Source organism: Erythrolamprus reginae, chromosome 1, assembly GCF_031021105.1.
Source record: "Erythrolamprus reginae isolate rEryReg1 chromosome 1, rEryReg1.hap1, whole genome shotgun sequence".
In the NCBI taxonomy this organism is placed as follows: domain Eukaryota; kingdom Metazoa; phylum Chordata; class Lepidosauria; order Squamata; family Dipsadidae; genus Erythrolamprus; species Erythrolamprus reginae.
In genome coordinates, this window is record NC_091950.1 from 153,876,877 (window position 1) to 153,900,828 (window position 23,952).

A 23,952-nucleotide genomic window follows, 5' to 3' on the forward strand; every position below is an offset into this window, starting at 1 on the left:
TTCCAATTCTACTGTAACCATTTTTCTTACTTCACCACTAATTTACACTGCATTGGTATAATTTTTCTGTAATAGGTCAGGTGTAATGCAGAAAGAAAAGATGTTTTTTTCAAAGTGCAAGTTTTTTTGGGGGGGGAAATAGAGTTTCTATAATTTAATTTTTCTTCAGCCTCCATCTTATATGGAGTTATATGGAGTTGTTAAAAGTTGTTCATTATTATCATTAAACATATATATATGTAAACACAATTTGAAGGCCACCATAAAATTTCTTTAGACATTAAGCTTACTGAATGCCTCAAAAGAGGCATTTATACTATACTGTATATATTTTGTGAGGTTAGGAACTCTACATTTCCCCAATTTGTGAAACTTATGACTGAAAAGTAAGATACTAGTTCACCTGTTGCCTTTGATTAGTGATACAATAATTCAGCCCATCTGAGACAATCACTGGTAGGTCTCTTATCTTTTACCAGATTATAAAACCATTACTACTCCTAACACAGCCAAATTTTGTCTTGATAGATGAGAGTGAAGCACTAAATTTTGATCCATAAAATTACTTTTCTTTAATACAATAACTTTTTTTGTTCTTTTTCTCCTTTCCTTCTGTTTTTAACTCTTTTAACTTATTTATTTATTTATTCCACTTCTTTGCTACCCAATCTCGAAGGACTCAGGGCTGCTTACAACAACAATATGAGTACAATACTTCCTATCCTTTTTAAAATAAGATGTAGAACTTCATGTGGAACTTCATATATATACAATATGTGCACATGCACGCACACAATGGTGAAAACCTGCAATAAAGTTTATCAAACACCTTCCATTAAATTCATAATATATTTCTATATAAACCATAGCTTAAATTAGAATGCACAGTTACCATTCTTCTCTGTCTGCATCACAGTTACAAAAGTATCTCAGATCCACACAGCTTTCTTCTAGACCACAAGCACATTGTTGGATTCCTGGAATTGATCCGCCCCAGTAAGGATGTTTTTCATTGGCACGACCAACCCACCAAACAAATGGAATTCCATCTGGTGGAACAAAGAGAGAAGATCTTTCATAGGAATTGTGAAATCAGCAGACAATTCAAAGAAATGAAACAGATAAACCTATTTCTGTTATCCGGTATGTCTTATCACAGGTAAAAATGATAGGAAAGCAAATGGTGACTTTGGATTTATCCTCAATTTTTTCTGTAATATAGACATGCTGAGCATATGTAACTTCACTTGGAGGCTATCATTTTGGTAGCAGCGTATTAAATGTCCCACAATCAGATAGATAAGATGGAAGCATGATAATGATAACAGGATATTTGCAGGCATTTTTATTTGCATGAGTCGGTATGGCACAGTGGTTAGAGTGCAGCATTGTAGGCTACTTCAGCTAACTGTTAGCTGTAGTTCAGCAGTTCAAATTTCATCACTGGCTCAAGGTTGACTCAGCCTTCCATCTTTCCCGGGTGGGTAAAATGAGGATACAGATTGTTGGGGGCAATTTGCTGATTCTGTAAACTGCTTAGAGAGGGCTGTAAAAGCACTATGCAGTGGTATATAAATTTAATGCTATTGCTATTTTTGCTGTGTTCAATATCTTTTCTGTTTTGTTTTGTTTTTTGTTCTCTTGCAGGTATGTCTCTCTTTGATTAACTTATATGTACTTTTGAATAATTAAGAAATATGCCCAAGGAGACAGGAAAACCAGCTTTAAATAAAACACACATATGCAAATTAAGGGCAGGAGGGAAGAGATTATTCAATTCAATTCAATTTATCAGATTTGTATGCCTCCCCTCTCTGTAGACTCGGGGTGGCTCACAACAATAATAACACAACATTTAACAAATCTAACAATTAAACATAATAAAAAGTCATTAAAAACCCCTTATTAAAAGAATACATAGACTCAAACATACCATACATAAACTGTACAGGCCTTGGGGAGATGTCTCAGTTCCCCCATGCCTGGTGGCAGATGTGGGTTTTAAGACGTTTATGAAAGACAAGGAGGGTGGGAGCCATTCTAATCTCTGGGGGGAGCTGGTTCCAGACGGTCAGGGCTGCCACAGGGAAGGCTCGTCCCCTGGGTCCCGCCAGATGACATTGTTTAGTCGATGGGACCCGGAGAAGGCCAACTCTGTGGGACCTAATCAGTCTCTGGGATTCGTGCGGCAGAAGGCGGCCTTGGAGATATTCTGACCCAATGCCATGAAGGGCTTTATAGGTCATAACCAAAACTTTGAATTGTGACCAGAAACTGATTGGCAGCCAATGCAGACTGCAGAGTGTGACATGGGCATACTTAGGAAAGCCCATGATTGCTCTCGCAGCTGCATTTTGCACGATCTGAAGTTTCCGAACACTCTTCAAAGGTAGCCCCATGTAGAGAGCGTTACAGTAGTCGAACCTCGAGGTGATGAGGGCATGAGTGACTGTGAGCAGTGACTCCCGGTCCAAAAAGGGTCGCAACTGGTGCACCAGGCAAACCTGGGCAAACGTCCCCTTCGCCACAGCTGAAAGATGGTTTTCTAATGTTAGCTGTGGATCGAGGAGGATGCCCATGTTGTGAACCCTCTCTGAGGGGGTCAATAATTTCCCCCCCCCCCAGGGTGATAGACGGACAGATGGGATTGTCCTTGGGAGGCAAAACCCACAGCCACTCCGTCTTATCAGGGTTGAGTTTGAGTCTGTTGACACCCATCTATACCCCAACAGCCTCCAGGCACCAGCACATCACTTCCACTGCTTCACTGACTGGACATAGGGTGGAGATGTAAAGCTGGGTATCATCAGCGTACTGATGATACCTCACCCCATGCCCTTGGATGATCTCACCCAGTGGTTTCATGTAGATATTAAATAGCAGGGGGGAGAGGACCAACCCCTGCTATCCGGTTCCGGTTGAGTAGCAGGAGGGAGGGAAGAGACTGCTGCTCCGCTGGACTACGGCATTAAGATCAAATATAGGGAAATTTTTCAGTAAATTTTGAAAAACAACAGATAGTTCAGAAGGATTAGACTCCCCCGTTTCGGAGGATCGTGTTACCTTGTGTCTTGGCAGTGCTTTTCTCTTTATTTCCTGCTGTGAGAAAGCTGGGAGCCCCGATCAGCTGGGGCTTGGAAAATGGTGATCATGACCGAGCTGGCTTGATTCTGCCCTGAATCCACACTTTTTAAGAGCATTCTGCAGTGGGGTGAGCTGTATTGTTGCAATTACATTGAGGCTCAACCCAGGGGCTGGCAGAGATAAGAAGAGTGGGGGTTGCCGCCCAGCATTGACTCATACTGACATGGACAGAGGTGGAAAAGGAGAGGTGGAGAGGGACTGAGAAGGAGCGAGCGAGCGTGCGAATGTTCAGGGCAAGCATGCTGGGCCGACTGTGCACGGGCCGAGGAGGAAAGTAGATGGAGGAAAATGTCCCCCACAACAGCAGGACGTTCCCAAAAACAACGGGATCTACCGGATAGACGCTGGACGCCGAGTGGTTACATGGTGGGCACGCTCGACGTCGGAGGGCTCTGCGGTGGACATACTCAGTGCTGGAGTGCCTGGAAGAAGGAGGGCCTGCCATTATAGTGAACAAGGAGATTGTGAGAAAGAAACTGCCAGATTGAAATTGACAGTATGAAAACCTTGTGGCTGCTGGATGATATAACTGAAGACCAGGAGATACAGAGATACCTCTCAAATAACAGCAGAGGTACTGGTAGACATTTGGGGCGACCCATGAGAGACCAGGGGTGTCGTGGAGGTGAGAAAGCTGATAACAACAACAGTGGCAAAGAGAAAACCTGGGAGGACAGAGGACAGAGTTTATACTCAGGACTGTTTGTCCTACTAATAACATCATACATCCCTTGGACTCACCTTTTTAGACTGGATGATATCTATATGAACTTGGCTTAATTGATTAATTAACTGACCAGTTGAAATATCTTCTACCTATATTTTTATTTTTATTACTTATGTTTATCTATATTTTTAATAATTAATATTTTAATAATATGAACTGTTAGTTTTATATTAACTCTTTTTAATTAAATTATTGTGGGGATTTTTAAGTGGATGGGAGGATGGTAGTGATGGCATGAATGAATGGGACTATTTTAGTAATTATTGGAATGAATGGAATACTGTGAATGAAAATGAATGGGAGGGGGGTGATAGATGGAATGGAGTGGGTGGGTGGGATTATAATATGTATGGAATGAATGAATATGACATGAATGGAATTTTTGGCACACCTGACGCTGGAGGGGCAGGAGGGGAGGGGACACTTATCTCTGTGGTGGCAGAGGGTCAAAATATCCCGGTCTTGCTGGGGAGAGGCAGGTATGGCGGAAGCTATGGAGCTAGCCGTTCCAGGGGAAGGAGGGATTGCTGCTTAGTAGTGATCCCTTCTTCAGGCGCCATGAGCTTAACTCAAGTCACTGGTGGTGATGAGTGTAATTCTGGCCCTGGGCTCAAGTTGTTGCTACTCAATGCCAGGTTGGTGGTAAATAAAGCTCTCCTCATCCGGGATCTGATCCTGGATGAGGAGGCCAACCTGGCTTGTGTGACCGAAACCTGGCTGGGCCCAGAGAGAGGAGTTCCTCTCTCTGAAATTTGCCCAGCTGGGTTTTGGGTATGGCACCAACCTCGACCCCAGGGAAGGGGGGGAGGAGTGGCTATTATAGCCAGGGAGAGTCTTGGCCTGCGTAGGCTCATTGCTCCAGAGGTTGCGGGTTGCGAGTCCCTCCTGGTGAAGTTGGACTTAGGGGTTCAGGTGGGCTTGTTACTCACGTACCTGCCTCCCAGCTGCGTGTCAACAGCCCTGCCTGTGCTACTCGAGGAGGTGGCCGGGCTGGCGGTGGAGTTCCCCGGACTTATCGTCCTGGGGGACTTCAATCTGCCATCGCTCAGCGGTTCCTCTGGACTGGCACAGGAGTTCATGGCCACCATGACAGCCATGGACCTGACTCAAATAGTTCAGGGTCTGACTCACGAGGGTGGGCACGCATCCGATATGATATTCCTCTCTGAGCAACTGAGTAATGATCTGAGATTAAGGGGCTTAGAAGTGTTGCCTTTGTTGTGGTCAGATCATTTCCTACTGCAGCTTAACTTCCTGGCTCCAATCCTTCCTCGCAGGGAGGCGGAACCAATTAGGAGGTTCCGCCCCAGACGCCTGATGGATCCAGAAGGCTTCCAGATGGCGCTTGGGGTTATTCCAGATACACTTGTCTACAGTTCGGCAGAGTCTCTTGCTGAGGCCTGGAACAAGGCTGCAGGGGAGGCTCTTGACCGGATTGCGCCGTTGCGACCTCTCCGCAGCACTAGACCCCGTAGAGCTCCATGGTTCAACGAGGAGCTCCGGGTGTTGAAGCGCCAGAAGAGACGTCTGGAGAAGCGATGGAGGAAGAGTAAGTCCGAATCCGATCGAACACTTGTAAGAGCTCATATTAAGACTTACAAAGTGGCGCTCAAGTCGGCAAGATGCGCGTATCATGCCGCCTTGATTGCATCAGCGGAATCCCGCCCGGCCGCTCTGTTTAGGGTAACCTGCTCCCTTCTTAATCAGAGGGGAGTTGGGGAGCCCTTGCAGAGTAGTGCCGAGGATTTTAACACGTTTTTCGCTGATAAAATCGCCCGGATCTGAGCGGACCTCGACTCCAATTGTGAAACAGAGTCGTCTGACAATGAGTCAGTCGAGGTGACTGGGGCTAAACGTCTTTGTCCATCTGTCTGGGAGGAGTTTGACTTGGTGACACCTGATGAAGTGGACAAGGCCATTGGAGCTGTGAGTTCCGCTTACTGGATCCGTGTCCCTCTTGGCTGGTTTCGGCCAGTCGAGGGGTGACACGGAGCTGGGTCCAGGAGATTGTCAACGCCTCCTTGGGGAGGGGGTCCTTTCCGCCCCTTTATAAGGAGGCGGTTGTGCGCCCCCTCCTCAAGATGCCTTCCCTGGACCCAGCCGTGCTTAATAACTACCGTCCAGTCTCCAACCTTCCCTTCACGGGGAAGGTTGTCGAGAAGGTGGTGGCACTTCAACTCCAGCGGTCCTTGGATGAAGCCGATTATCTAGGTCCTCAGCAGTCTGGATTCAGGCCCGGCTACAGCACGGAAACTGCTTTGGTCGCGTTGATGGATGATCTCTGGTGGGCCCGGGACAGAGGCTTGTCCTCTGTCCTGGTGCTCCTTGACCTCTCAGCGGCTTTCGATACCATCGACCATGGTATCCTTCTGCGCCGGCTGGAGGGGTTGGTAGTGGGAGGCACTGTTCTTCAGTGGTTCTCCTCCTACCTCTCCAGTCGGTCGCAGTCGGTGTTAGTGGGAGGTCAGAGGTCGACCCCGAGGTTTCTCCCTTGTGGGGTGCCTCAGGGGTCGGTCCTCTCCCCCCTGCTATTTAATATCTACATGAAACCGATGGGTGAGATCATCCAAGGGCATGGGGTGAGGTATCATCAATATGCCGATGATACCCAGTTGTACATCTCCACCCCATGTCCAGTCAACGAAGCAGTGGAAGTGATGTGCCGGTGCCTGGAGGCTGTTGGGGCCTGGATGGGTGTCAACAAACTTAAACTCAACCCAGACAAGACGGAGTGGCTGTGGGTTTTGCCTCCCAAGGACAATTCTATCTGTCCGTCCATTACCCTGGGGGGGGAAATTCTTGACCCCCTCAGAGAGGGTCCGCAACTTGGGCATCCTCCTCGATCCACAGCTCACATTAGAAAAACACCTTTCAGCTATGGCGAGGGGGGCGTTTGCCCAGGTTCGCCTGGTGCGCCAGTTGTGGCCCTATTTGGACCGGGAGTCATTGCTCACAGTCACTCATGCCCTCATCACCTCGAAGTTCGACTACTGTAACACTCTCTACATGGGGCTACCTTTGAATAGTGTTCGGAAACTTCAGATCGTGCAGAATGCAGCTGCGAGAGCAATTATGGGCTTCTCCAAGTATGCCCATATCACTCCAACACTCCGCAGTCTGCATTGGCTGCCAATCAGTTTCCGGTCACAATTCAAAGTGTTGGTTATGACCTATAAAGCCCTTCATGGCACCGGACCAGAATATCTTCGGGACCGCCTCCTGCCGCACGAATCCCAGCGACCGGTTAGGTCCCACAGAGTTGGCCTTCTCCGGGTCCCGTCGACTAAATAATGTCGTCTGGTGGGACCCAGGGGAAGAGCCTTCTCTGGGGGGGGGGCGATTCTCTGGAACCAGCTCCCCCATGAGATTAGGATTGCCCCCACCCTCCCTGCCTTTCGTTAGCTCCTTAAGACCCACCTTTGTCGTCAGGCATGGGGGAACTAAAACACCCCCCCCTTGCCCATGTTGTTTTGTTGATTGATTGACTGTGTGCCTGTTTTTTATGTATACTGTTTTTATGAAATTATTAATTTAAATTGTAACTAGATGGGTGGGCATTGGATTTGGTATTATGTACTGTACTGTTTTTTATTATTGTTGTGAGCCGCCCCGAGTTTGTGGAGAGGGGCGGCATATAAATATAAACCTAAACCTAAATCCTGAGGCACCCCACAAGGGAGCAACCTAGAGGTCAACCTCTGACCCCCCCACTAACACCGACTGCGACTAACTGGAGAGGTAGGAGGAGAAGAACAGTGCCTCCCACTCCCAACCCCCCCAGCCGGTGCAGAAGGATACCATGGTCAAAGATACCAAGCCGCTGAGAGGTTGAGAAGCACCAGGACAGAGGATAAATCCCTGTCCCGGGCCCGCCAGAGATCATCCATCAACGCGACCAAAACATCTATAGTTTAATGTTTAATTAGCTTTCCCAGATAGTAGCTTGTTTCTAAGATGCATCAAAAATGTTTTGGACTTCTTATAAAATTTGTCATAAATAGACTCAAAGGATAGAAGATATATAATGTATACAAATTGCAAAAGGTGAACATGTTCTTAGGGTCTTAGTGGTCTCTAAATTTAGTTTTGAATTTAATTTATTTGAATTTAGTTTCATTTTATTACTGTGCAAGCTAACACCATCAATGTTCTGATATAAAGTGAAATTCAGTGGTTGATTACATCTAGATGCTTATTCTACCAACCTTGAGTTGTGAGGATATTCCTTTTTCTTGATTGATCTGATTTTGCTCCTGATTCCTGCTTATCTGGGTGGCTGATAATGTGCATGTGGTATGGAAGGATGTGTTCGGGACTATTTCTTTGGCATTAGTTGTTCCTTTCTGAATGGTTTAGAAATGTTATTAATTTCTGTATGTCTGCTGATGGCTAATTTGTCAAGTTGGCAAGTTTCTAGGAACATCAGCTATATTTTCCAAGATGTAATTGTGGCTGAATTTCTCTATATGCTGTGAAGTGAACTAATTCCCATTGTGTTCTGAGTGCCAGTTTGAACTTTGTGAATGCATTCCTTTTGGTGCATATTCTGTCTGTGAATTGTGTTAGATTAAAAGGACAAACACTTTTAAAACGATTTGTATGGGTAGCCTTTCTTTTGAGAAATGTTATACTGATATTGTGCTTCTGTTCCAAACCACACTGCAGTTATTCAGAACACCAGAAAACAGACATATTAAAGTACGTTTTAGTTTTATGTTTTTGAATTTCGGGAATGTAGTCAATTGTTTTTCCGACTAATTTATGTTTCATGAACACTTGACTGAATCTACTTAAATATTATGTATATGCATAGTGCAAACAAAACAAATCCTTGAAATATTTTTAAAAAGCAGGCTAATTATGAAGTACAGAGATCTAATTAAAAAATCCTTTTAAACAACTGTTCAAAGTCAGTTTATGTTGCTCTGCTGTTTTCCTTCTAGTCTCACACTTAACAATGTGAATTCTTTTAAAGAAACAAAAGTGAACAATGAAACTCCTTATTCATGCTTACTCAGAACTAGAATTCATTAATGTAATGGACTTAGATACAATATGTTTTAGGAAGAACAGCATCATTTTGGGGGCATAGTAAATTGAAAGATATGGGATTTATCCAAAGCCCAGTCGTACTCATTATAAAAACAAAAAGTACACTATGATTTCCCCAGGCATGTAGCTTCTGATGTTCTTTGTTTTTTTTTTCTAATTTGTGATACATATTGGAATGCGCAGGGGTATTATGAAGAACATATTATTAAACATTATTATTTTCAGCTGAAATGCTGAAATGGTGCTTTTTTTTTACAGCATTATAAGTTGCAGACATGAACAAGTTTTCCTTTCGTGATATGACAAGGGAAGTGGTTCCTCTTCTTTATTTAAGTACCATGAAACCTCTAAAATGAGGTGTACATTATCTTGATATCTAAGGAAAACACAGATAATTCTCTAATGAGAAATTACAGACCAATATCCTTACTGAGTGCAGATTATAAAATTTTTGTATCAATATTGGTGGAAAGATGAACAATAATACTAAATCAAAGCATACATTTAGACAAAAATGGTTTCTTACCTAAAAGACAAATTCGGAACAATACAAAAATAATTATGAATGTTTTGGAATATTATGAAACATGTTGTGACAAACAATTAGCACTGATATTTGTCGACGTACAAAAAGCATTTGATAATCTCAATTGGAAATTCTTTACAACACAGTTAAAATTATGCAATTTGGTGATAAATTTATTAAAACAATGAATTAATATTCTCTCAGCAAACTGCGAACATTCTAATTAATGGAGACATGACAAAGGGAATAAACATTACGAAATATGTCAGGCAAGGATGTTCCACTTCCCCCTCTGTTGTTATTCTCCTGAACCCAATAATATTAAATCAAGAGACTAAAGGATATACAATAAAAATGAACAGTACAAAATTCCTGTGTATTTCTTGGAAGTTGTAAACATAGTCCAGGATTTACTGGATTGCAAATAGTGTATAACTTGCAACTGGATGCTTAGCAACCATTTACAAGCAACTTACAACAGACCCTCACCCCATGGTACATACAAGCTGGTTCTGAAGTTATGATGGTCACATCCCTTCCCTGCGATCATGGGACCACATCTTGGACCCTCCGTATTTAGAGCTGTTTGCAAAATCCTTTGTTCACATAATATTTATAATATTTATTAATTAGACTTTATTTATTAATTAGATTTCTATGCCAGCCTATTCCTCGAACTCAGGTTGGTTACATTTATGGTCATAACCAGTGAAAGACTACCAACATTTTTACTACCACACTATGGCCGTGGCTTATGCAGGACGCCCTGCATTTTCTTTGAACATCTTTCAGTGCAAATTGGATGCTCCGAGGTGGAGATCCATTTTCGCTACCCTACTGTGTCCCCCCCCCATCTGGGCAGCAGCCCACCCCTGGTCATAACTCATGTTGGTCACAAAGCGGGTACCAATTTGTCAGTTTTGATTATGCTAAGGAGATTTATATCATAAAGGACATACAATTAGTTCTTGATTACTTGTACTATTTACATTTTTGCCAAAAATCAGTCTTTATTTCCAATTTTGGGCAAAAATTCTCTACAGTGAACAAAAGGTTGATCGTTGTATTTGCTTAAAACCCTGCTGTTCTGTTTAAGAAAAATAACAAATCTTCTGTTCGGGTCACATACGACCCGGACCGAAAACTCTTCATTTGCAGTGCTTATGTTTGGTCTTTTTGAAAGCTTTTTTCACTTGGAAAGTAGTCTGAACATTTCTGCACACAATGATATGAAAATTGAAATGAAAAAAGTAAATCTTATTGGTTTATTTTGCGGATATAATGCACGCCCCCCCTGTTTTTGTGAAATTTTTTTCAATTTATGGATAGTTTTGCTTACAAAATGCATTCTATTTTACTAAAGTTGCTATGGGATTGGTAGCTTGAACATTTCTGAACATAATGATATGAAAATTGAACTGGAAAAATTGATGCATATTGGTTTATTTTGTTGATGAAATGCATGCCCCCCCCGTTTTTTTAAATAGTCTTCACTTTATGGATAGTTTTGCTAGCAAAATACATTCTATTTTACTAAAGTTGGTGTGGGATTGGTAGCTTGAACATTTCTGAACATAATGATATGAAAATTGAACTGGAAAAATTGATGCATATTGGTTTATTTTGCACATAAAGTATGCCTCAATTATTTCAATTTATATAAAAATTATGCTGTTAATTTCAAACTTACATACTTTTTTTTAGTAAAATGGATTTGTTTCATAAAATTAGTTCTCTGGCTACAATGTGGTTGATTTTCAAAAGGATATTCCAAATATTTCTAGACAAATATGTATAAACAGTGACAATAATGGCATACAGCAAGGCCGAGGGGGGGTGGCCCTTTTGTGGCAAAAATAAACCAATAAGAACCATTTTTTTCAGTTCATTTATATTTTTCTTATATTCAGAAATGTTCAATTTAGTATATCAAACCTCTTGGGGGAAAATTCCTTGTGGGATTTGTAGCCTTAAAAAATAGAAATTGACACGAAATTAAAAAAGGATGGGGGGAGGGGCTTTTTGATCAAAATAAAAATATAAGTCTCAATTTTTCCAGTTCAATTTTCATATCATTATGTTCAGAAATGTTCAAACTAGTTTTCCAGTTGAAAAAGTTTTCAAAAAGATCAAATTCAAGTACCTAAAAAAATATTTTTGGTCCGGTCACATACGAACAGAAACAGATTCAAAGTTATGATTTTTTTTTGCCCAGAAAACAATTAGCCACCACCCCAAAAATATTTTTTGATGATCAGCATTGTTAAATTGAGTAAATGAATGCCTAAGATTTTAAAGAATATTTCGGATTTGGAGCATAAAAAAATAAAAAGTGAAAATGGTTGCAAGCAGCCAAGGGGGGGGGGAGGCCTTATTTCTGATGTTAAAAAACCAATAAGAATCATTTTTTTCAGTTCCTTTATATTTTTCTTATATTCAGAAATGTTCAAGCTACCAATCTCACACCAACTTTAGTAAAATAGAATGCATTTTGCAAGCAAAACTATCCATAAATTGAAAAAAATTTCACAAAAATGGGGGGGGGCGTGCATTATATCCGCAAAATAAACCAATAAGATTTACTTTTTTCATTTCAATTTTCATATCATTGTGTGCAGAAATGTTCAGACTACTTTCCAAGTGAAAAAAGCTTTCAAAAAGACCAAACATAAGCACTGCAAATGAAGAGTTTTCGGTCCGGGTCGTATGTGACCCGAACAGAAGATTTGTAACTTTTTTTGCCCAGCAAAAACTAAGCCCCCCACCCCCCCAAAAAAATTCTCATAGAGAGAACCCCTGAAATGATAAATAGTCATGAAATTTCAAGTTTCAGATATGCAGGGAAAAATTTTTACAGGGACTCAAACTTGGCTTCGGGTCACATACGACCCGAACAGAACAGCAGGGTTTTAACAATAGTGGATTTATTTTAATGGTGATTTATTTAATGGCCACCAGGAAAAAAAATGCAAAATCAAGTCAGTCGTGTAATGACTGATTTATAACCAACATGATTTGTGACCATAATGGGTGAGCTTCATTACTATCATAAATCAAGAACTACTTGTATGTTGTATATGATATACTGTAAATCTCCATAAAGTAATCAAAACTGACAAATGTCATTGCTGCCCAATCAAACCATTGCTTCCCTACCCCTCTTCTTACCTTGTACCTCTTGCCTCTTTTTTCCTTCCCGCATTTCCCTATTAACTTTGATTTTATTTGCATTCTATTTGCATTTATATTACAATAAATTTTAATTAAAAACAAACCTTTTTGCTTTTAAACTTTTAAAAGATATTTGGAGGCAAATATCTTTACAAACATGTTTAGTACAAACAATCTAATTCCAAGGATAATTTAAATAGACATATTGGACATTATTGTCTAAGAAAAAGTGTTACTTAGGTTTAGTTCTATAATACTTTATATGGTTACCAGGAAATGAATGGTAAGCATTAATCAATGCTAAGATGCATATTATTGGATAGGTACATTATGCTACAACATAGTGGTATGATAAATAGACATTGTTAAGGTTGTAAGAACACATATTTTTATAACATTTTTTTCTGTGTTTGACTATTTTATTCTACTACACTAACCAAAAGATTTATGAAAGTCCCTCAAAGTAGCACACTTGCCAAATCTGAAATCATTTAAAACCAGACTAAATAGAGAATTTGCTAACACACTGGAGGGAACAACCTGACAAGGGACAGGGGATATATTTCTATTGTCTAATGTATCTTTTTTAGTATCTCTTGGAGCATCTGATTCTGCCACTAAGAAATGACATAGTAGCTCACTTGAACAGCAGTGAGAAGAGGAATGAGATTATATACTGTAGATTGTCTTGTAAATTCAATAAAGAATTTTAACACATGCTCTGGAAAGGATTTAATTAAGCTGATATCACTGTGCATTTGCTTAACATTCTGTTTCAAAGCAGTATAATTACATCAAAAAGCTTTAAGAATTGTACAGTGCAGAGGCATCTATGCAGACTTAACAAGGACATCTGAAGCTGATCCAAAATGAAATAAGGCAAAACTAAGAAAAATAACAGTACAGTAGTACCTCTACCTAAGAACACCTCTACTTATGAACTTTTCTAGATAAGAACCGCATGTTCAAGATTTTTTTTTTTGCCTCTTCTCAAGAACCATTTTCCACTTACAAACCCGAGCCTCTGAAACTGTAACTGGAAAAGATGGGGAGAAGCTTCCCTGGGGCCTCTCTAGAAATCTCCTGGGGGGGGGGGGGAAGGGCCGGAAAAGGTGAGGAGAAGCCTCTGTGGGGCCTCTCTAGGAATCTCCTGGGAGGAAACAGGAGATCACCAATCACACACATTATTTGCTTTTACATTGATTCATATGGGGAAAATGTTTAGAGTGACCTATTGAGTGAATGATAAATTGAATGTTTTTGAGTTTTTAGGATCTTTTTAAGTCTTTTAACTGTAATTAATTGGATCAAATTGTTTTACTATGTATTTTATGTTTGTTGTGAGCTGCCCCAAGTCCACGGCAGCATACAAATCCAATTATAAATAAATAAATAAATAAATAAATAAATAAATAAATAAATAAATAAATAAATAAATAAATAAAAAAAAATGGTTTCTTCTTACAAACTTTTCTACTTAATAACCTGGTCATGGAACGAATTAAGTTCATAAGTAGAGGTACCATTGTATTCATATATTGATAAAGTTATTACAATACACCTCTATCTTTCCTATACAACAGTGAAGATACAAAGTATATCTACAAATATTTTTAGACTTATTCCTTCAGAGTTGTGACTATAGACAATATATTAAGAGTTCATTGATTTTAATGAGATTAATTCTGGATCTAACTCAATGTAGTTTAAGAAGATTGCCAGACATGAATTTATTTAATTAAAAATGTTGCAAATTTAGTTTAATTTTATCTTGAGATTCCACAGACTTTAACAGGGATTCTTATCCTCTGATTACAATATAGCATTATGCCAGTATTTGAAACATTACCTAATAAATTTGGAACATACGAAAAGCTGCCAGAAACCAATATAAATATTTTAAAGGTTTGATTTCTCATGTTCTTCATTCTTTACTCACAGGCATAAGCCTATTTCTCATAATTTACTTTCCCCCTTAATTAATCTTAAAAACTCCCTGTAAAATGTTAAAACTAACTAACAAATGTTATCTTGCCATCTCCTTCTTATATCACAGAAGGAGGAATGGGTATTATCTATGTTCACCACCTTGAGTTATTTACAAAAGAAATAAAATAAAGGCAGGATACAAACAAACAAACAAACAAACAAATAAATAAATAAACATACATAAATACATAAATACATAAATACATAAATACCTACATACCTACATACCTACATACCTACATACCTACATACCTACATACCTACATACCTACATACCTACCTACCTACCTACCTACCTACCTACATACATACATACATACATACATACATACATACATATATCCAGATCCCTTAAGAAATAAAAATACCATTGGTAATTCAGTGACAAAAAGTTTAGGGTGATTTTTTTATAATCACCCAGAAGATTTTGTAGCTAATTTGAGGCTTGACATTTCTAATCCCAGCATACAGCAACTTTTATAAATGCATGTGGGAAAATAGCCAGCAGAACATATAGGATATAAGTCTTTCCTGGTTAGGTTTCCAACTACTGCTATCTTGAAATACAAATGAAATTCAAGTAATACTAAAGAAGTTTCTCAATTTCTGGGATGGAGGAAGCATAATTGAACAATGATTAATCACCTATTTTTGAAAATAAAAAATCTAGTTATTATTCAGAACTATCTCCATTTCTCAGCAAAAAAATTCCCTTGATAGGTAAAAAAGAGAATTGGAGAGAAATTAGACTTTTCATATGGTTATAACAGAAAATAATTTCAGATAGTGTTGTAGGTTAAACATAAAATCCATAAAGATCAAATTAGATTCTAGATGAAATAGGTATTGTCTCATATGGAAAAAATGCAAAGATTCATATGATATAAACTCTTCCTCCTTGAATATTGTGCCTGCTACTGAAGGGTTAAATTCTTTATCCTTCAGATTATCTGTATATGAAAAAGCTAATATCATAGTGTTGGCCATTAGGGAAAAAAATCAAATGCATATTAGAATGGTTCGTGTATTAGGCAAACCCAGTTGCTATAAATAAAATGTAAGTTTTATGTAAGATCTTCCAAAAGAAATATTTTGCATGCAGTTCTGTGTAACATTACAAGATGCAATTATGTATCATGTGCCTTGCAATCCATATGGGGAAACTGGGTGTCATAATCTTTATTTATCTAGTTTTCCAGAGAGAGGAAAAATACCTTCTTATGTCATTGCCAGATGGCATATACCACTCTTTTCCCTTTTCTGTTACATAATGCAATAATGATCACACCAATTCAGGCAGCAATTTGCTGGAGATATGTACATTCATCTGTTGCACAGTTGTAAGAGGAGTCTTCTTTCTGCTAGATGACAATATTGCTTGTTCAATCTACTGCAGGTAACAGCAGAAGTACTGTACATTGCTGTAGCTTGGTGCTTAGGACATGTAACACAGTGCTGCCACTGGAATACATTTTTTTCTTTGTAAGTGAGCCAATATCCAATCTTAGCATAAGAGGACTTAGCCTTTTCCCAGCCACATTGTAGGAACAGACAAGATTTCTTCTTTGGGATAGGGGTTACAACCTACCTAGATTACCAAAAGGAAAGTAAAATCATGTCTTTGAGTCAAGCTTGATGGGTGACTTTATGGATATAGCTTTTGATATATGTTTCAACTAATTAAAATATCAATATCCAATCTATTCTACATCCCTAATACTTTTTAGTTGTCTACTAACTGGACCTGTTTAGCTTCTAAGTCAAGAAAAGATGATCCAGAGTTACATCATACTGATGTTATATTATTTTATTATTTTGCATTGCATTGCTTTGCGTTGCATTATTCTATTATATTCTATTCTGTTCTGTTCTTATTTATGCATAAATACAGTTAAGAAATGCTTGTGGTGCATTCATCATGTGGTCAGCTTTACGTCACAATTTTATGAAAGTGTTAAAGAACTATATATTTATTTAACTCTTTCATAAAACTGGCACATAAGGCTGACCATATGATGAATACACCACAAGCATTTCTTGAGTGCATTTATGCATAAATAAGAATAGAATAGAATAAAATAAAATAGAATAATGCAATGCAATGCAATACAGTGTGTGTGGGTGGGTGGGTGGGTAGGTGTTAAGAAGAGCAGTGAATAAGGATAAAATAATGCCAGAGATAAGGGACTAGATCAGAGGTGTCAAACTCACATCATCATGTGACTGACATATCACAACTCTTCCCCCCTTTGCTAAACTGGGCATGGGCATGGCCAGTGCATGACACATCTGAGCTTGACACCCCGGTCCAGATGTCATATCCATCATCTGTAGTTTGGATGTAAGACAGAAGAGCTATTGAAGGTATAATATATTTCCAAATAATAATAATTCTTTACCAAGGCTTGTTAGGACTATGTCCAAATAGTTGGTTTGTTAATATATAATAATTTAATAATAATTTATAATTTATTAGATTTGTATGCCGCCCCTCTCTGCAGACCCGGAGAGGGGCAGCATCATAAACAAGCCATCAATCTATGTTTGTATATATTTGAGTACTTTAACTTTAAATGTACTGCTGTATGATGATTGGCTGTGGCATTTTAAATTTGCCATAAGAGGGAGCCAGAGATCACAGTTGCAGGTAGAGGCTGATGTGCTCCGGAATGCTGACTCATACATGATTGACTGTGTGTCTGATAGGCAGGGCCGCCGATAGACCGGTACTACTGGGAGTGGTGTGACGGGCCCGGCGAAATTGAACAATTAGGGGGGGCCACAGTCGCATGACCCCCCCTCATCTCAGTGGGAAGGGGCTGGCTGGGTGGAAGAGCAGTGAGCCATTCCCTCCCGACATTCCCTTCCCTCACTCAGTCGCCTTTATTTTGCCGACTTGGCTGCTACTATTCCCACGACCAACTCCGCGGGTGCCCGCCCCCTTCGCCCACACTTCCCTCCCGGTGCCTCTTGGGAGTTGTAGTCTTTTCGAGGAGGCGGGCTCAGCCGCTCTGCCTAGTAAAAATCACAATTTCTTTCGTTGCTTTTTCTTTCTTTCTCTATTTCTCTCTTGCTCTTTCATTCTTTTTTCTTTATCTTTCTTTCTTTCTTCCTCTTGCTCTCTCTCCTTCCTTCCCTCTTTCCATTTCTTTCATTCCCCCTCTCTTTTTATTTCTCTTTCATTCCCTTTCATTCCTCTTTCTTTCTTTCGTTTCTTTTTCTTTCTTTCTCTCTTTCTCTCTTGCTCTTTCATTCTTTTTTCTTTCTCTTGCTTTCTTTCTTCCTCTTTCTTCCTCTCCTTCCTTCCCTCCTTCCATTTCTTTCATTCCCCCTCTCACTTTTTATTTCTCTTTCATTCTCTTTCTTTCTTTCTCTTTCTTTCTCTTTTTCTTTCTCTCTTTTACCTTCCCTTCCTCTATTTCTTCTTTTCTTTCTCCTTCCTACCTTCTTCCCTCCCTCCCTTCCTTCAGTCCTTCCTCTCTTACTCTCCCCTTTCATAAGTTTCATTCCTTCCTTCCTCTGTTCCTGTCTCTTCCCCCTTTCTTTCTTTCTTTCTTTCTTTCCTTCCTTCCTTCCCTCCATTTCTTGCATTCCTTCTCCTGCCTCCCTTCTTTCCTCCCTCCCTCCCTTCTTTCACTCCTTCCTCTCTTACTCTCCCCTTTCACATCTTTCCTTGCTTCCTTTGCACCCTTCCTCTGTTCCTGTCCCTTCCCTCTTTCCTTCCTTCCTTCCCACCCTCCGTCCATTCATTCACCCATTCCTCTCTTGATCGCCCCTTTTACCATTCCTTCCTTCCTTCCTTCCTTCCTTCCACCCTCCCTCCTTCCTTCATAGCTCGCCCTCGCCTTTCTTCCCTTCCTTCCAGATGGGAGTGCCCCCTCAAGACACCCGCCCGACTGCTGGTACCCTGCTTTTTCTCTCCCCTCGTCCTTTCCAGCTCCTCGCCGGTGGCTGCCTGGTGTGGGATCCCCCTCCCCCTCCCCTCGCTAGAAAGCACATGGTTTTGTCAACAAGAAGGGAGAAGTGCCAAGGAGCCGTAAATAAGCCTCGCTCTGCCTGACCGATGCCAGGAGGATCTTTCTTTCCCTTGTCACTCCCGCTTCTTTCTTTCTCCTGGACGAGTCCACACAATCGGCTTAACCCAGTTCCTGAAATAGCCTATGGCAGTACTTCCCAACCTTGACAACTTGAAGATATCTGGACTTCAACTCCCAGAATTCCCCAGCCAGCATTCGCTGGCTGGGGAATTCTGGGAGTTAAAGTCCAGATATCTTCAAGTTGCCAAGGTTGGGAAACACTGGCCTATGGGACCGCCTCGCTTGGCGTGAAGCGGGAAATGATCCCCGGGGGATGGAGTGGCTTGGCCACTTAAAATAGTTTTAAAATGGCGGGGGGCCCCCAGACACTTAGGCTGTATGGGGCCCCAAAATTCCTGATGGTGGCCCTGCTGATAGGGAGCTCTGTGTGAAACTCTCTTACTCTCTGAAAGTATTGAAGTGTTCATTAGGTGTAATCTTTGATGCTTAAGACAAAGACAGGCTGGTAAGAAGATTATAGTATTTCGTGATATTGACTGACTAAACATGAATAACCTTGACTGTTTAATTGAACTTTGCTATTTATCCAAAAGTAAACTATTTTATACACTTTAATGAATCTGTTTGTGACTGGATCATTACTCATCATTTACTGGATATCTCACATTCCTAAACACATGTCCCCAATAACTCAGGGGATCACTTTTCTTTCAAGGCTTAAAGAGTATAGCAAACTATTGTCACTGTTCCTGGCATAGTGGACATAGGGAGATTAGGGAGCCTGCTTCTCCTAAATTCAAAAAAATTGCCAATCACTTTTTAGAAGAAAAAATAAAAATGGAAACTTCTGCTTTCATTCATGGCAGAAAGGCTGCCTCAGTCTTAATATACAGGTGAAAAAAAGTAAAACTTTCCCGTCTTACCTCATTCCTGCATAGGTCTCACCACAGACCAGAACTGTGTAAATTAAATTGAATATCTTAAATTACCTATATCTCATCTTGATCCATTAACAATCTGTAAGTAATGTCTTTCTTCTAGGTCAGTGGTATAATGATACCATATTCTATTATAACCCAGAAGCAAGTAATCTTAACTTATTTAATAAGATGAACACCATTATTGCTGCTGTTCGCTTAGAAAGTACATCAAGTAGACTTGAAGCCTCCCCTTGAAAAAATCCATTTAAATAAAATTTCTTGCCATTTTAGAGATACTATTTCCCAACTGCCTCTAAGTAACACAATTTACCTACTAAAGCACATGTTACTTCTTATTTGTCATTTTGGGACAACTTTTCTCACATACCTGGGAGTCACGCCAAACTCATATTTTGATGAGGTCCTTACTCCTACTTTTCTTCTCTAGATTAACTGATAGAAATTTCCTTCAAAGTTATGTCTACACCAAGGTGGGCTGCTGCCGGAACTCCTAATTATGCACAGTCCTGCAGCTCTGGAACATGAGTGTGGGATCAAGTGCATGCGGTGAAGCTTGCCGAAATATGCCCACAGGTGCAGGAGGCATAATTGCGCTCGATCCCGCACTTGCATTCCAGAGCCGCGGGACTGTGTGCAATTAGGCATTCCGGCAGCAGCCCACCTGCGTCTCTACATTTCTTCACAGTTGGAGTGACTGGCCCAAGGTAATTCAGCTGGCTTTCATGGCTAAGACAGAACTTGAATTCATGGTATCCCAGTTTCTAGCCTGGTGCCTTAATCACTAGCTCAGATTGGTTACTGTTTATCTTATTTTTCATATTCTTACTCTTCATTTTATAGGACAGAAATACTGTACAGCTAGTATCACTCTTTTCTGCAAAAGCTCTAAACCACAGGACTGTTTTGAAGCTACTATTTATTACACTACGGCCTTGTACAATATTAATTTGTACATGTGAACGAAACAATTCTAGCATTAAAGTCCCACTCTTTTCAATAATTGGACATCATAACCTAGGCAGACACCTAAGAATTCTTGGTCACCAGGTCCAAGTACATGACGCTTTTTTCACTGATGCAGAAAATTAGTTCACTGTAAGTTATATAGGAATAATATACTGAATCAACTTCTTTTGTGAAATCCTTAGAGTTCAATCAGAGGAGGAGGTGGAGAGGGATTCAGACACATTCATCATAAGAAAATTGAAGGCTGGGAAAAGATAGGACTCCAATTGTATGATTGTAGAATACTTAGTTACCATTGTTATTATTATTATAATTGCTTCCTAATGTTTCTGAGATTGTCTTGGAAAGTTCATAGCCATACCTCATTTTTTTTACCTCAGGTTTTGGCTTGAAAGAAAAAGAAAGAAAGCAGGGACTTAATTTTTTTATGGAAATAATGTAGAAATCACATCAGCTTCCTTTTGTATTCAGGGTAATGATAGATAGAAATTAGTGTTGATTCTATCTTCTTATGCATAGAGAATAATTGATATGGAGTATTGCAGAAGAGACGGAGTAACGACACGGACACCAGAGCTGGATTTAAACTTGGGTCATTTTTATTAAAATAAATTTGCATAATTTATTAATTAAATTAGCACGAATTAGCATAAATTTGCATAAATCAACATATTCAACTATGACCCGGAAACAGTGGACCTGCAGGGTCAAACAAACACTTCCGGGGCGGAAATGACGTAAAAGGTCAACATTCCTGGGCAACTAAGGGCGTAGTTGATGCTGGTCCAGGTGAGGGACCTCTCCCTCACCTGAGACCCTGCCATGCACTCGCATGAGGGGGGTCCCGCCGGCTCACCCCTACCCTGGGACTTCAATAGCGGGACCCAAAGACAGGTTCCCCCCAAGTGCGCAGGTAGCACCCACCATGGGCTTGGAGAGAACCTGTCAATCATCCCCAAAGATGCCCAAGGGAGAACGCGCAGTTGCTGAACCACCACCCAGATTTCCGCCCCTAACCTGCCACGGAGCGGGGGTGTATGGCCCTAAGGGAAATGGCGTCCCTCCAAACGATCCTTGGGAGGATCTCTGACCACACCACTTGCGTGGTGGGCCATACCGTGCGAAGCCACCGCAGGTCTTCGCGTGCCTGGACGATCAACGGTAGACCACCAAGCAGGCACAGGTCATTGCCATCGAGGTGCAAGACCAGCCATCTGGGTGCGGCTATGGGTTGCCGACCACCCAGTCCCATCTGGGCGCGACCCTGGGTAGCCGCCCGCCCAGCAGCGCCGGGTACAGCCCTGAGATGCTGAGTACCCAGCAACGTCGGTAGGAGCCCCTCCCACCGCATACCTCTCCGGCCCATCCAAACAACATTGACCCACCGTCCCAATGACAATTGGGTCCCAATGGCGCTTCTGGCTGCTGAGTGGCCGGCCCAGAAGACCATGCTGTGGCCACACAGCAGCGCCGTCGGTTTCTGCCTGGACTGGGAACCTGGAAGAGGACACACACAGAGAGGTTACCTAGCCTAAACCCTGCCCAGAATCCTCAGCGGGCCTAACATAACCCAAATATGCCGCTGACCGCCAGCGGCCGATCTCCCGAATCCGTTGGGCCGGGAAACCAGAAAGTGCCGCGTTAGTGGCGCCGCCGATACGGAACGAATGCGTTCCGTAGCCGGCGGGATCCATGCCTACCTGAGACATAGCCTTTGACACTAATGCCCAGAATTGATACCGGGTCAGGGGGGTGCCATCCTGGTGTTGAAAAAGGTACCCACGCCCTGACCCCCGCAAGCCACAAAATTGCTGCAAAGCAGCCACCGGGCACACAGACTGATCGGTGGCCGCACTAAGCTCAATTCTAACCCCTCTGTGTAACTGATCTGTCTTGGAATGTCTCACCAAAAGGGAGACACCCCCCTGCCTAAAGGTCAGATCAGTGAGCTGGAAAACACGGAGCGACAAGTCAGACTGCGAGGAGGCCATTGCCTCGCTGACCCTGAGGGCCCCAAAAAACATAACGCAAGTCGCTGCCCTAAAAAGACGGGCCTCGTACAGAGAGGCACACAGACTGTCGAATGCCTGATTAATCAAAGACAGCTGCTGAACCGTCAGGGCCTGACGAGTGTCAGAAGGGAACCCCTGTCGCTCCCTCACCCAGCCTTCCAGCATCCTCCGGATGCGAAAATCACCCGAAAAATCACTAAACCCCCCCGCCTTGGACAGAAAGGCGAGGCCGGCTAACCTAGACCTGATAGTCCTAACTGAAAGGCCACGCCCCTTCAGCAGGACACAAAATTCGGCTAGGTGCTCAACCGGGGCAGGCCAGCTATGGGGGTAACCCTTACCCTGCCTGAAATCCCCAAACTCCTTACCTGCACGCTGGTAAGCTCGCAGGGTGCCAGGCGCTACAGATAAGCCGATCGCCCTGGAGGCCTCGTCTCTCCAGCTCTCGGGAGCCCGCCCAGGCTCCACAGGTGGGCTGGAAACACCTCTGGCGACTCTCGGGCCCACGGGGCCAGGGTCCGAAACCTGGACAACTGACCACGGGACAAGGCGTCAGCCACCCCGTTATCTAGCCCCGGGACGTGCCTAGCCAAGAACAAGGCGTTTAGAGACAAGGACCTGTGCACAAAATGGCGGACAAGCCGCATCACCCTGTCACTCTTAGAGGACAGGGCGTTCACAACATGGACAACCGCTAGATTGTCACACCAAAAATGCACAGTCTTGTCCCTAAACTGCTCTCCCCAGAGCTCTAACGCCACTATCAAGGGGAAAAGCTCCAAAAAGGTCAAGTCCTTAACCAATGAACCGGCACTCCATTCCGGAGGCCATGCCGACCAGCACCACTGGTCACCTAACACTACCCCAAAACCGCAAGTCCCTGCGGCGTCGGAACAAAGCTGCAGCTCCGCTTCCAAAAGAAGCTCGTGCCGCCAGAAAGACAACCCGTTAAAATGTTCCAAAAACTCCCGCCACACGCAGAGGTCAGCCCTGACCCCAGCGCATAAGCGGGTACGATGGTGGGGCAAACGTAGCCCCTTCATCGCATCATACAACCGGCGAGAAAAAGCCCTGCCTGGCACCACTACCCGACAGGCAAAATTAAGGATCCCGGCCAATTCCTGGAGCTGCCGAAGAGTAACCTTCCTGCAGCCTAAGACCGCCTCGAGCTTGCTCCTAATTTTAATCAACTTATCCAGGGGCAATCTGGAAGATTGCTCCTCTGAATCCAATTCAATACCGAGGAAGGTAATCCTGGTGGCAGGGCCTTCGGTCTTCTCAGGGGCTAAAGGCACCCCCAATTGAGCACAAAGGGCTTCGAAGTCCCGCATCAAAGCAAAGCATTGCTCCGAGTGCGCCGGCCCGGCCATCAAGAAATCATCAAGGT

General features: G+C 42.0%; 1 protein-coding gene across 1 annotated transcript in view; it reads right to left on the reverse strand.

Moving 5' to 3' along the window:
• CNTNAP5 (contactin associated protein family member 5) overlaps nucleotides 1-23,952 on the reverse strand; it is a 485,513-nt gene that overhangs the window by 78,444 nt on the left and 383,117 nt on the right. Inside the window, exon 14 of the mRNA XM_070729992.1 lies at nucleotides 893-1,049. Within this exon, the coding sequence (XP_070586093.1) occupies nucleotides 893-1,049 (157 nt within the window). The remainder of the gene's footprint in view (nucleotides 1-892; nucleotides 1,050-23,952) is intronic.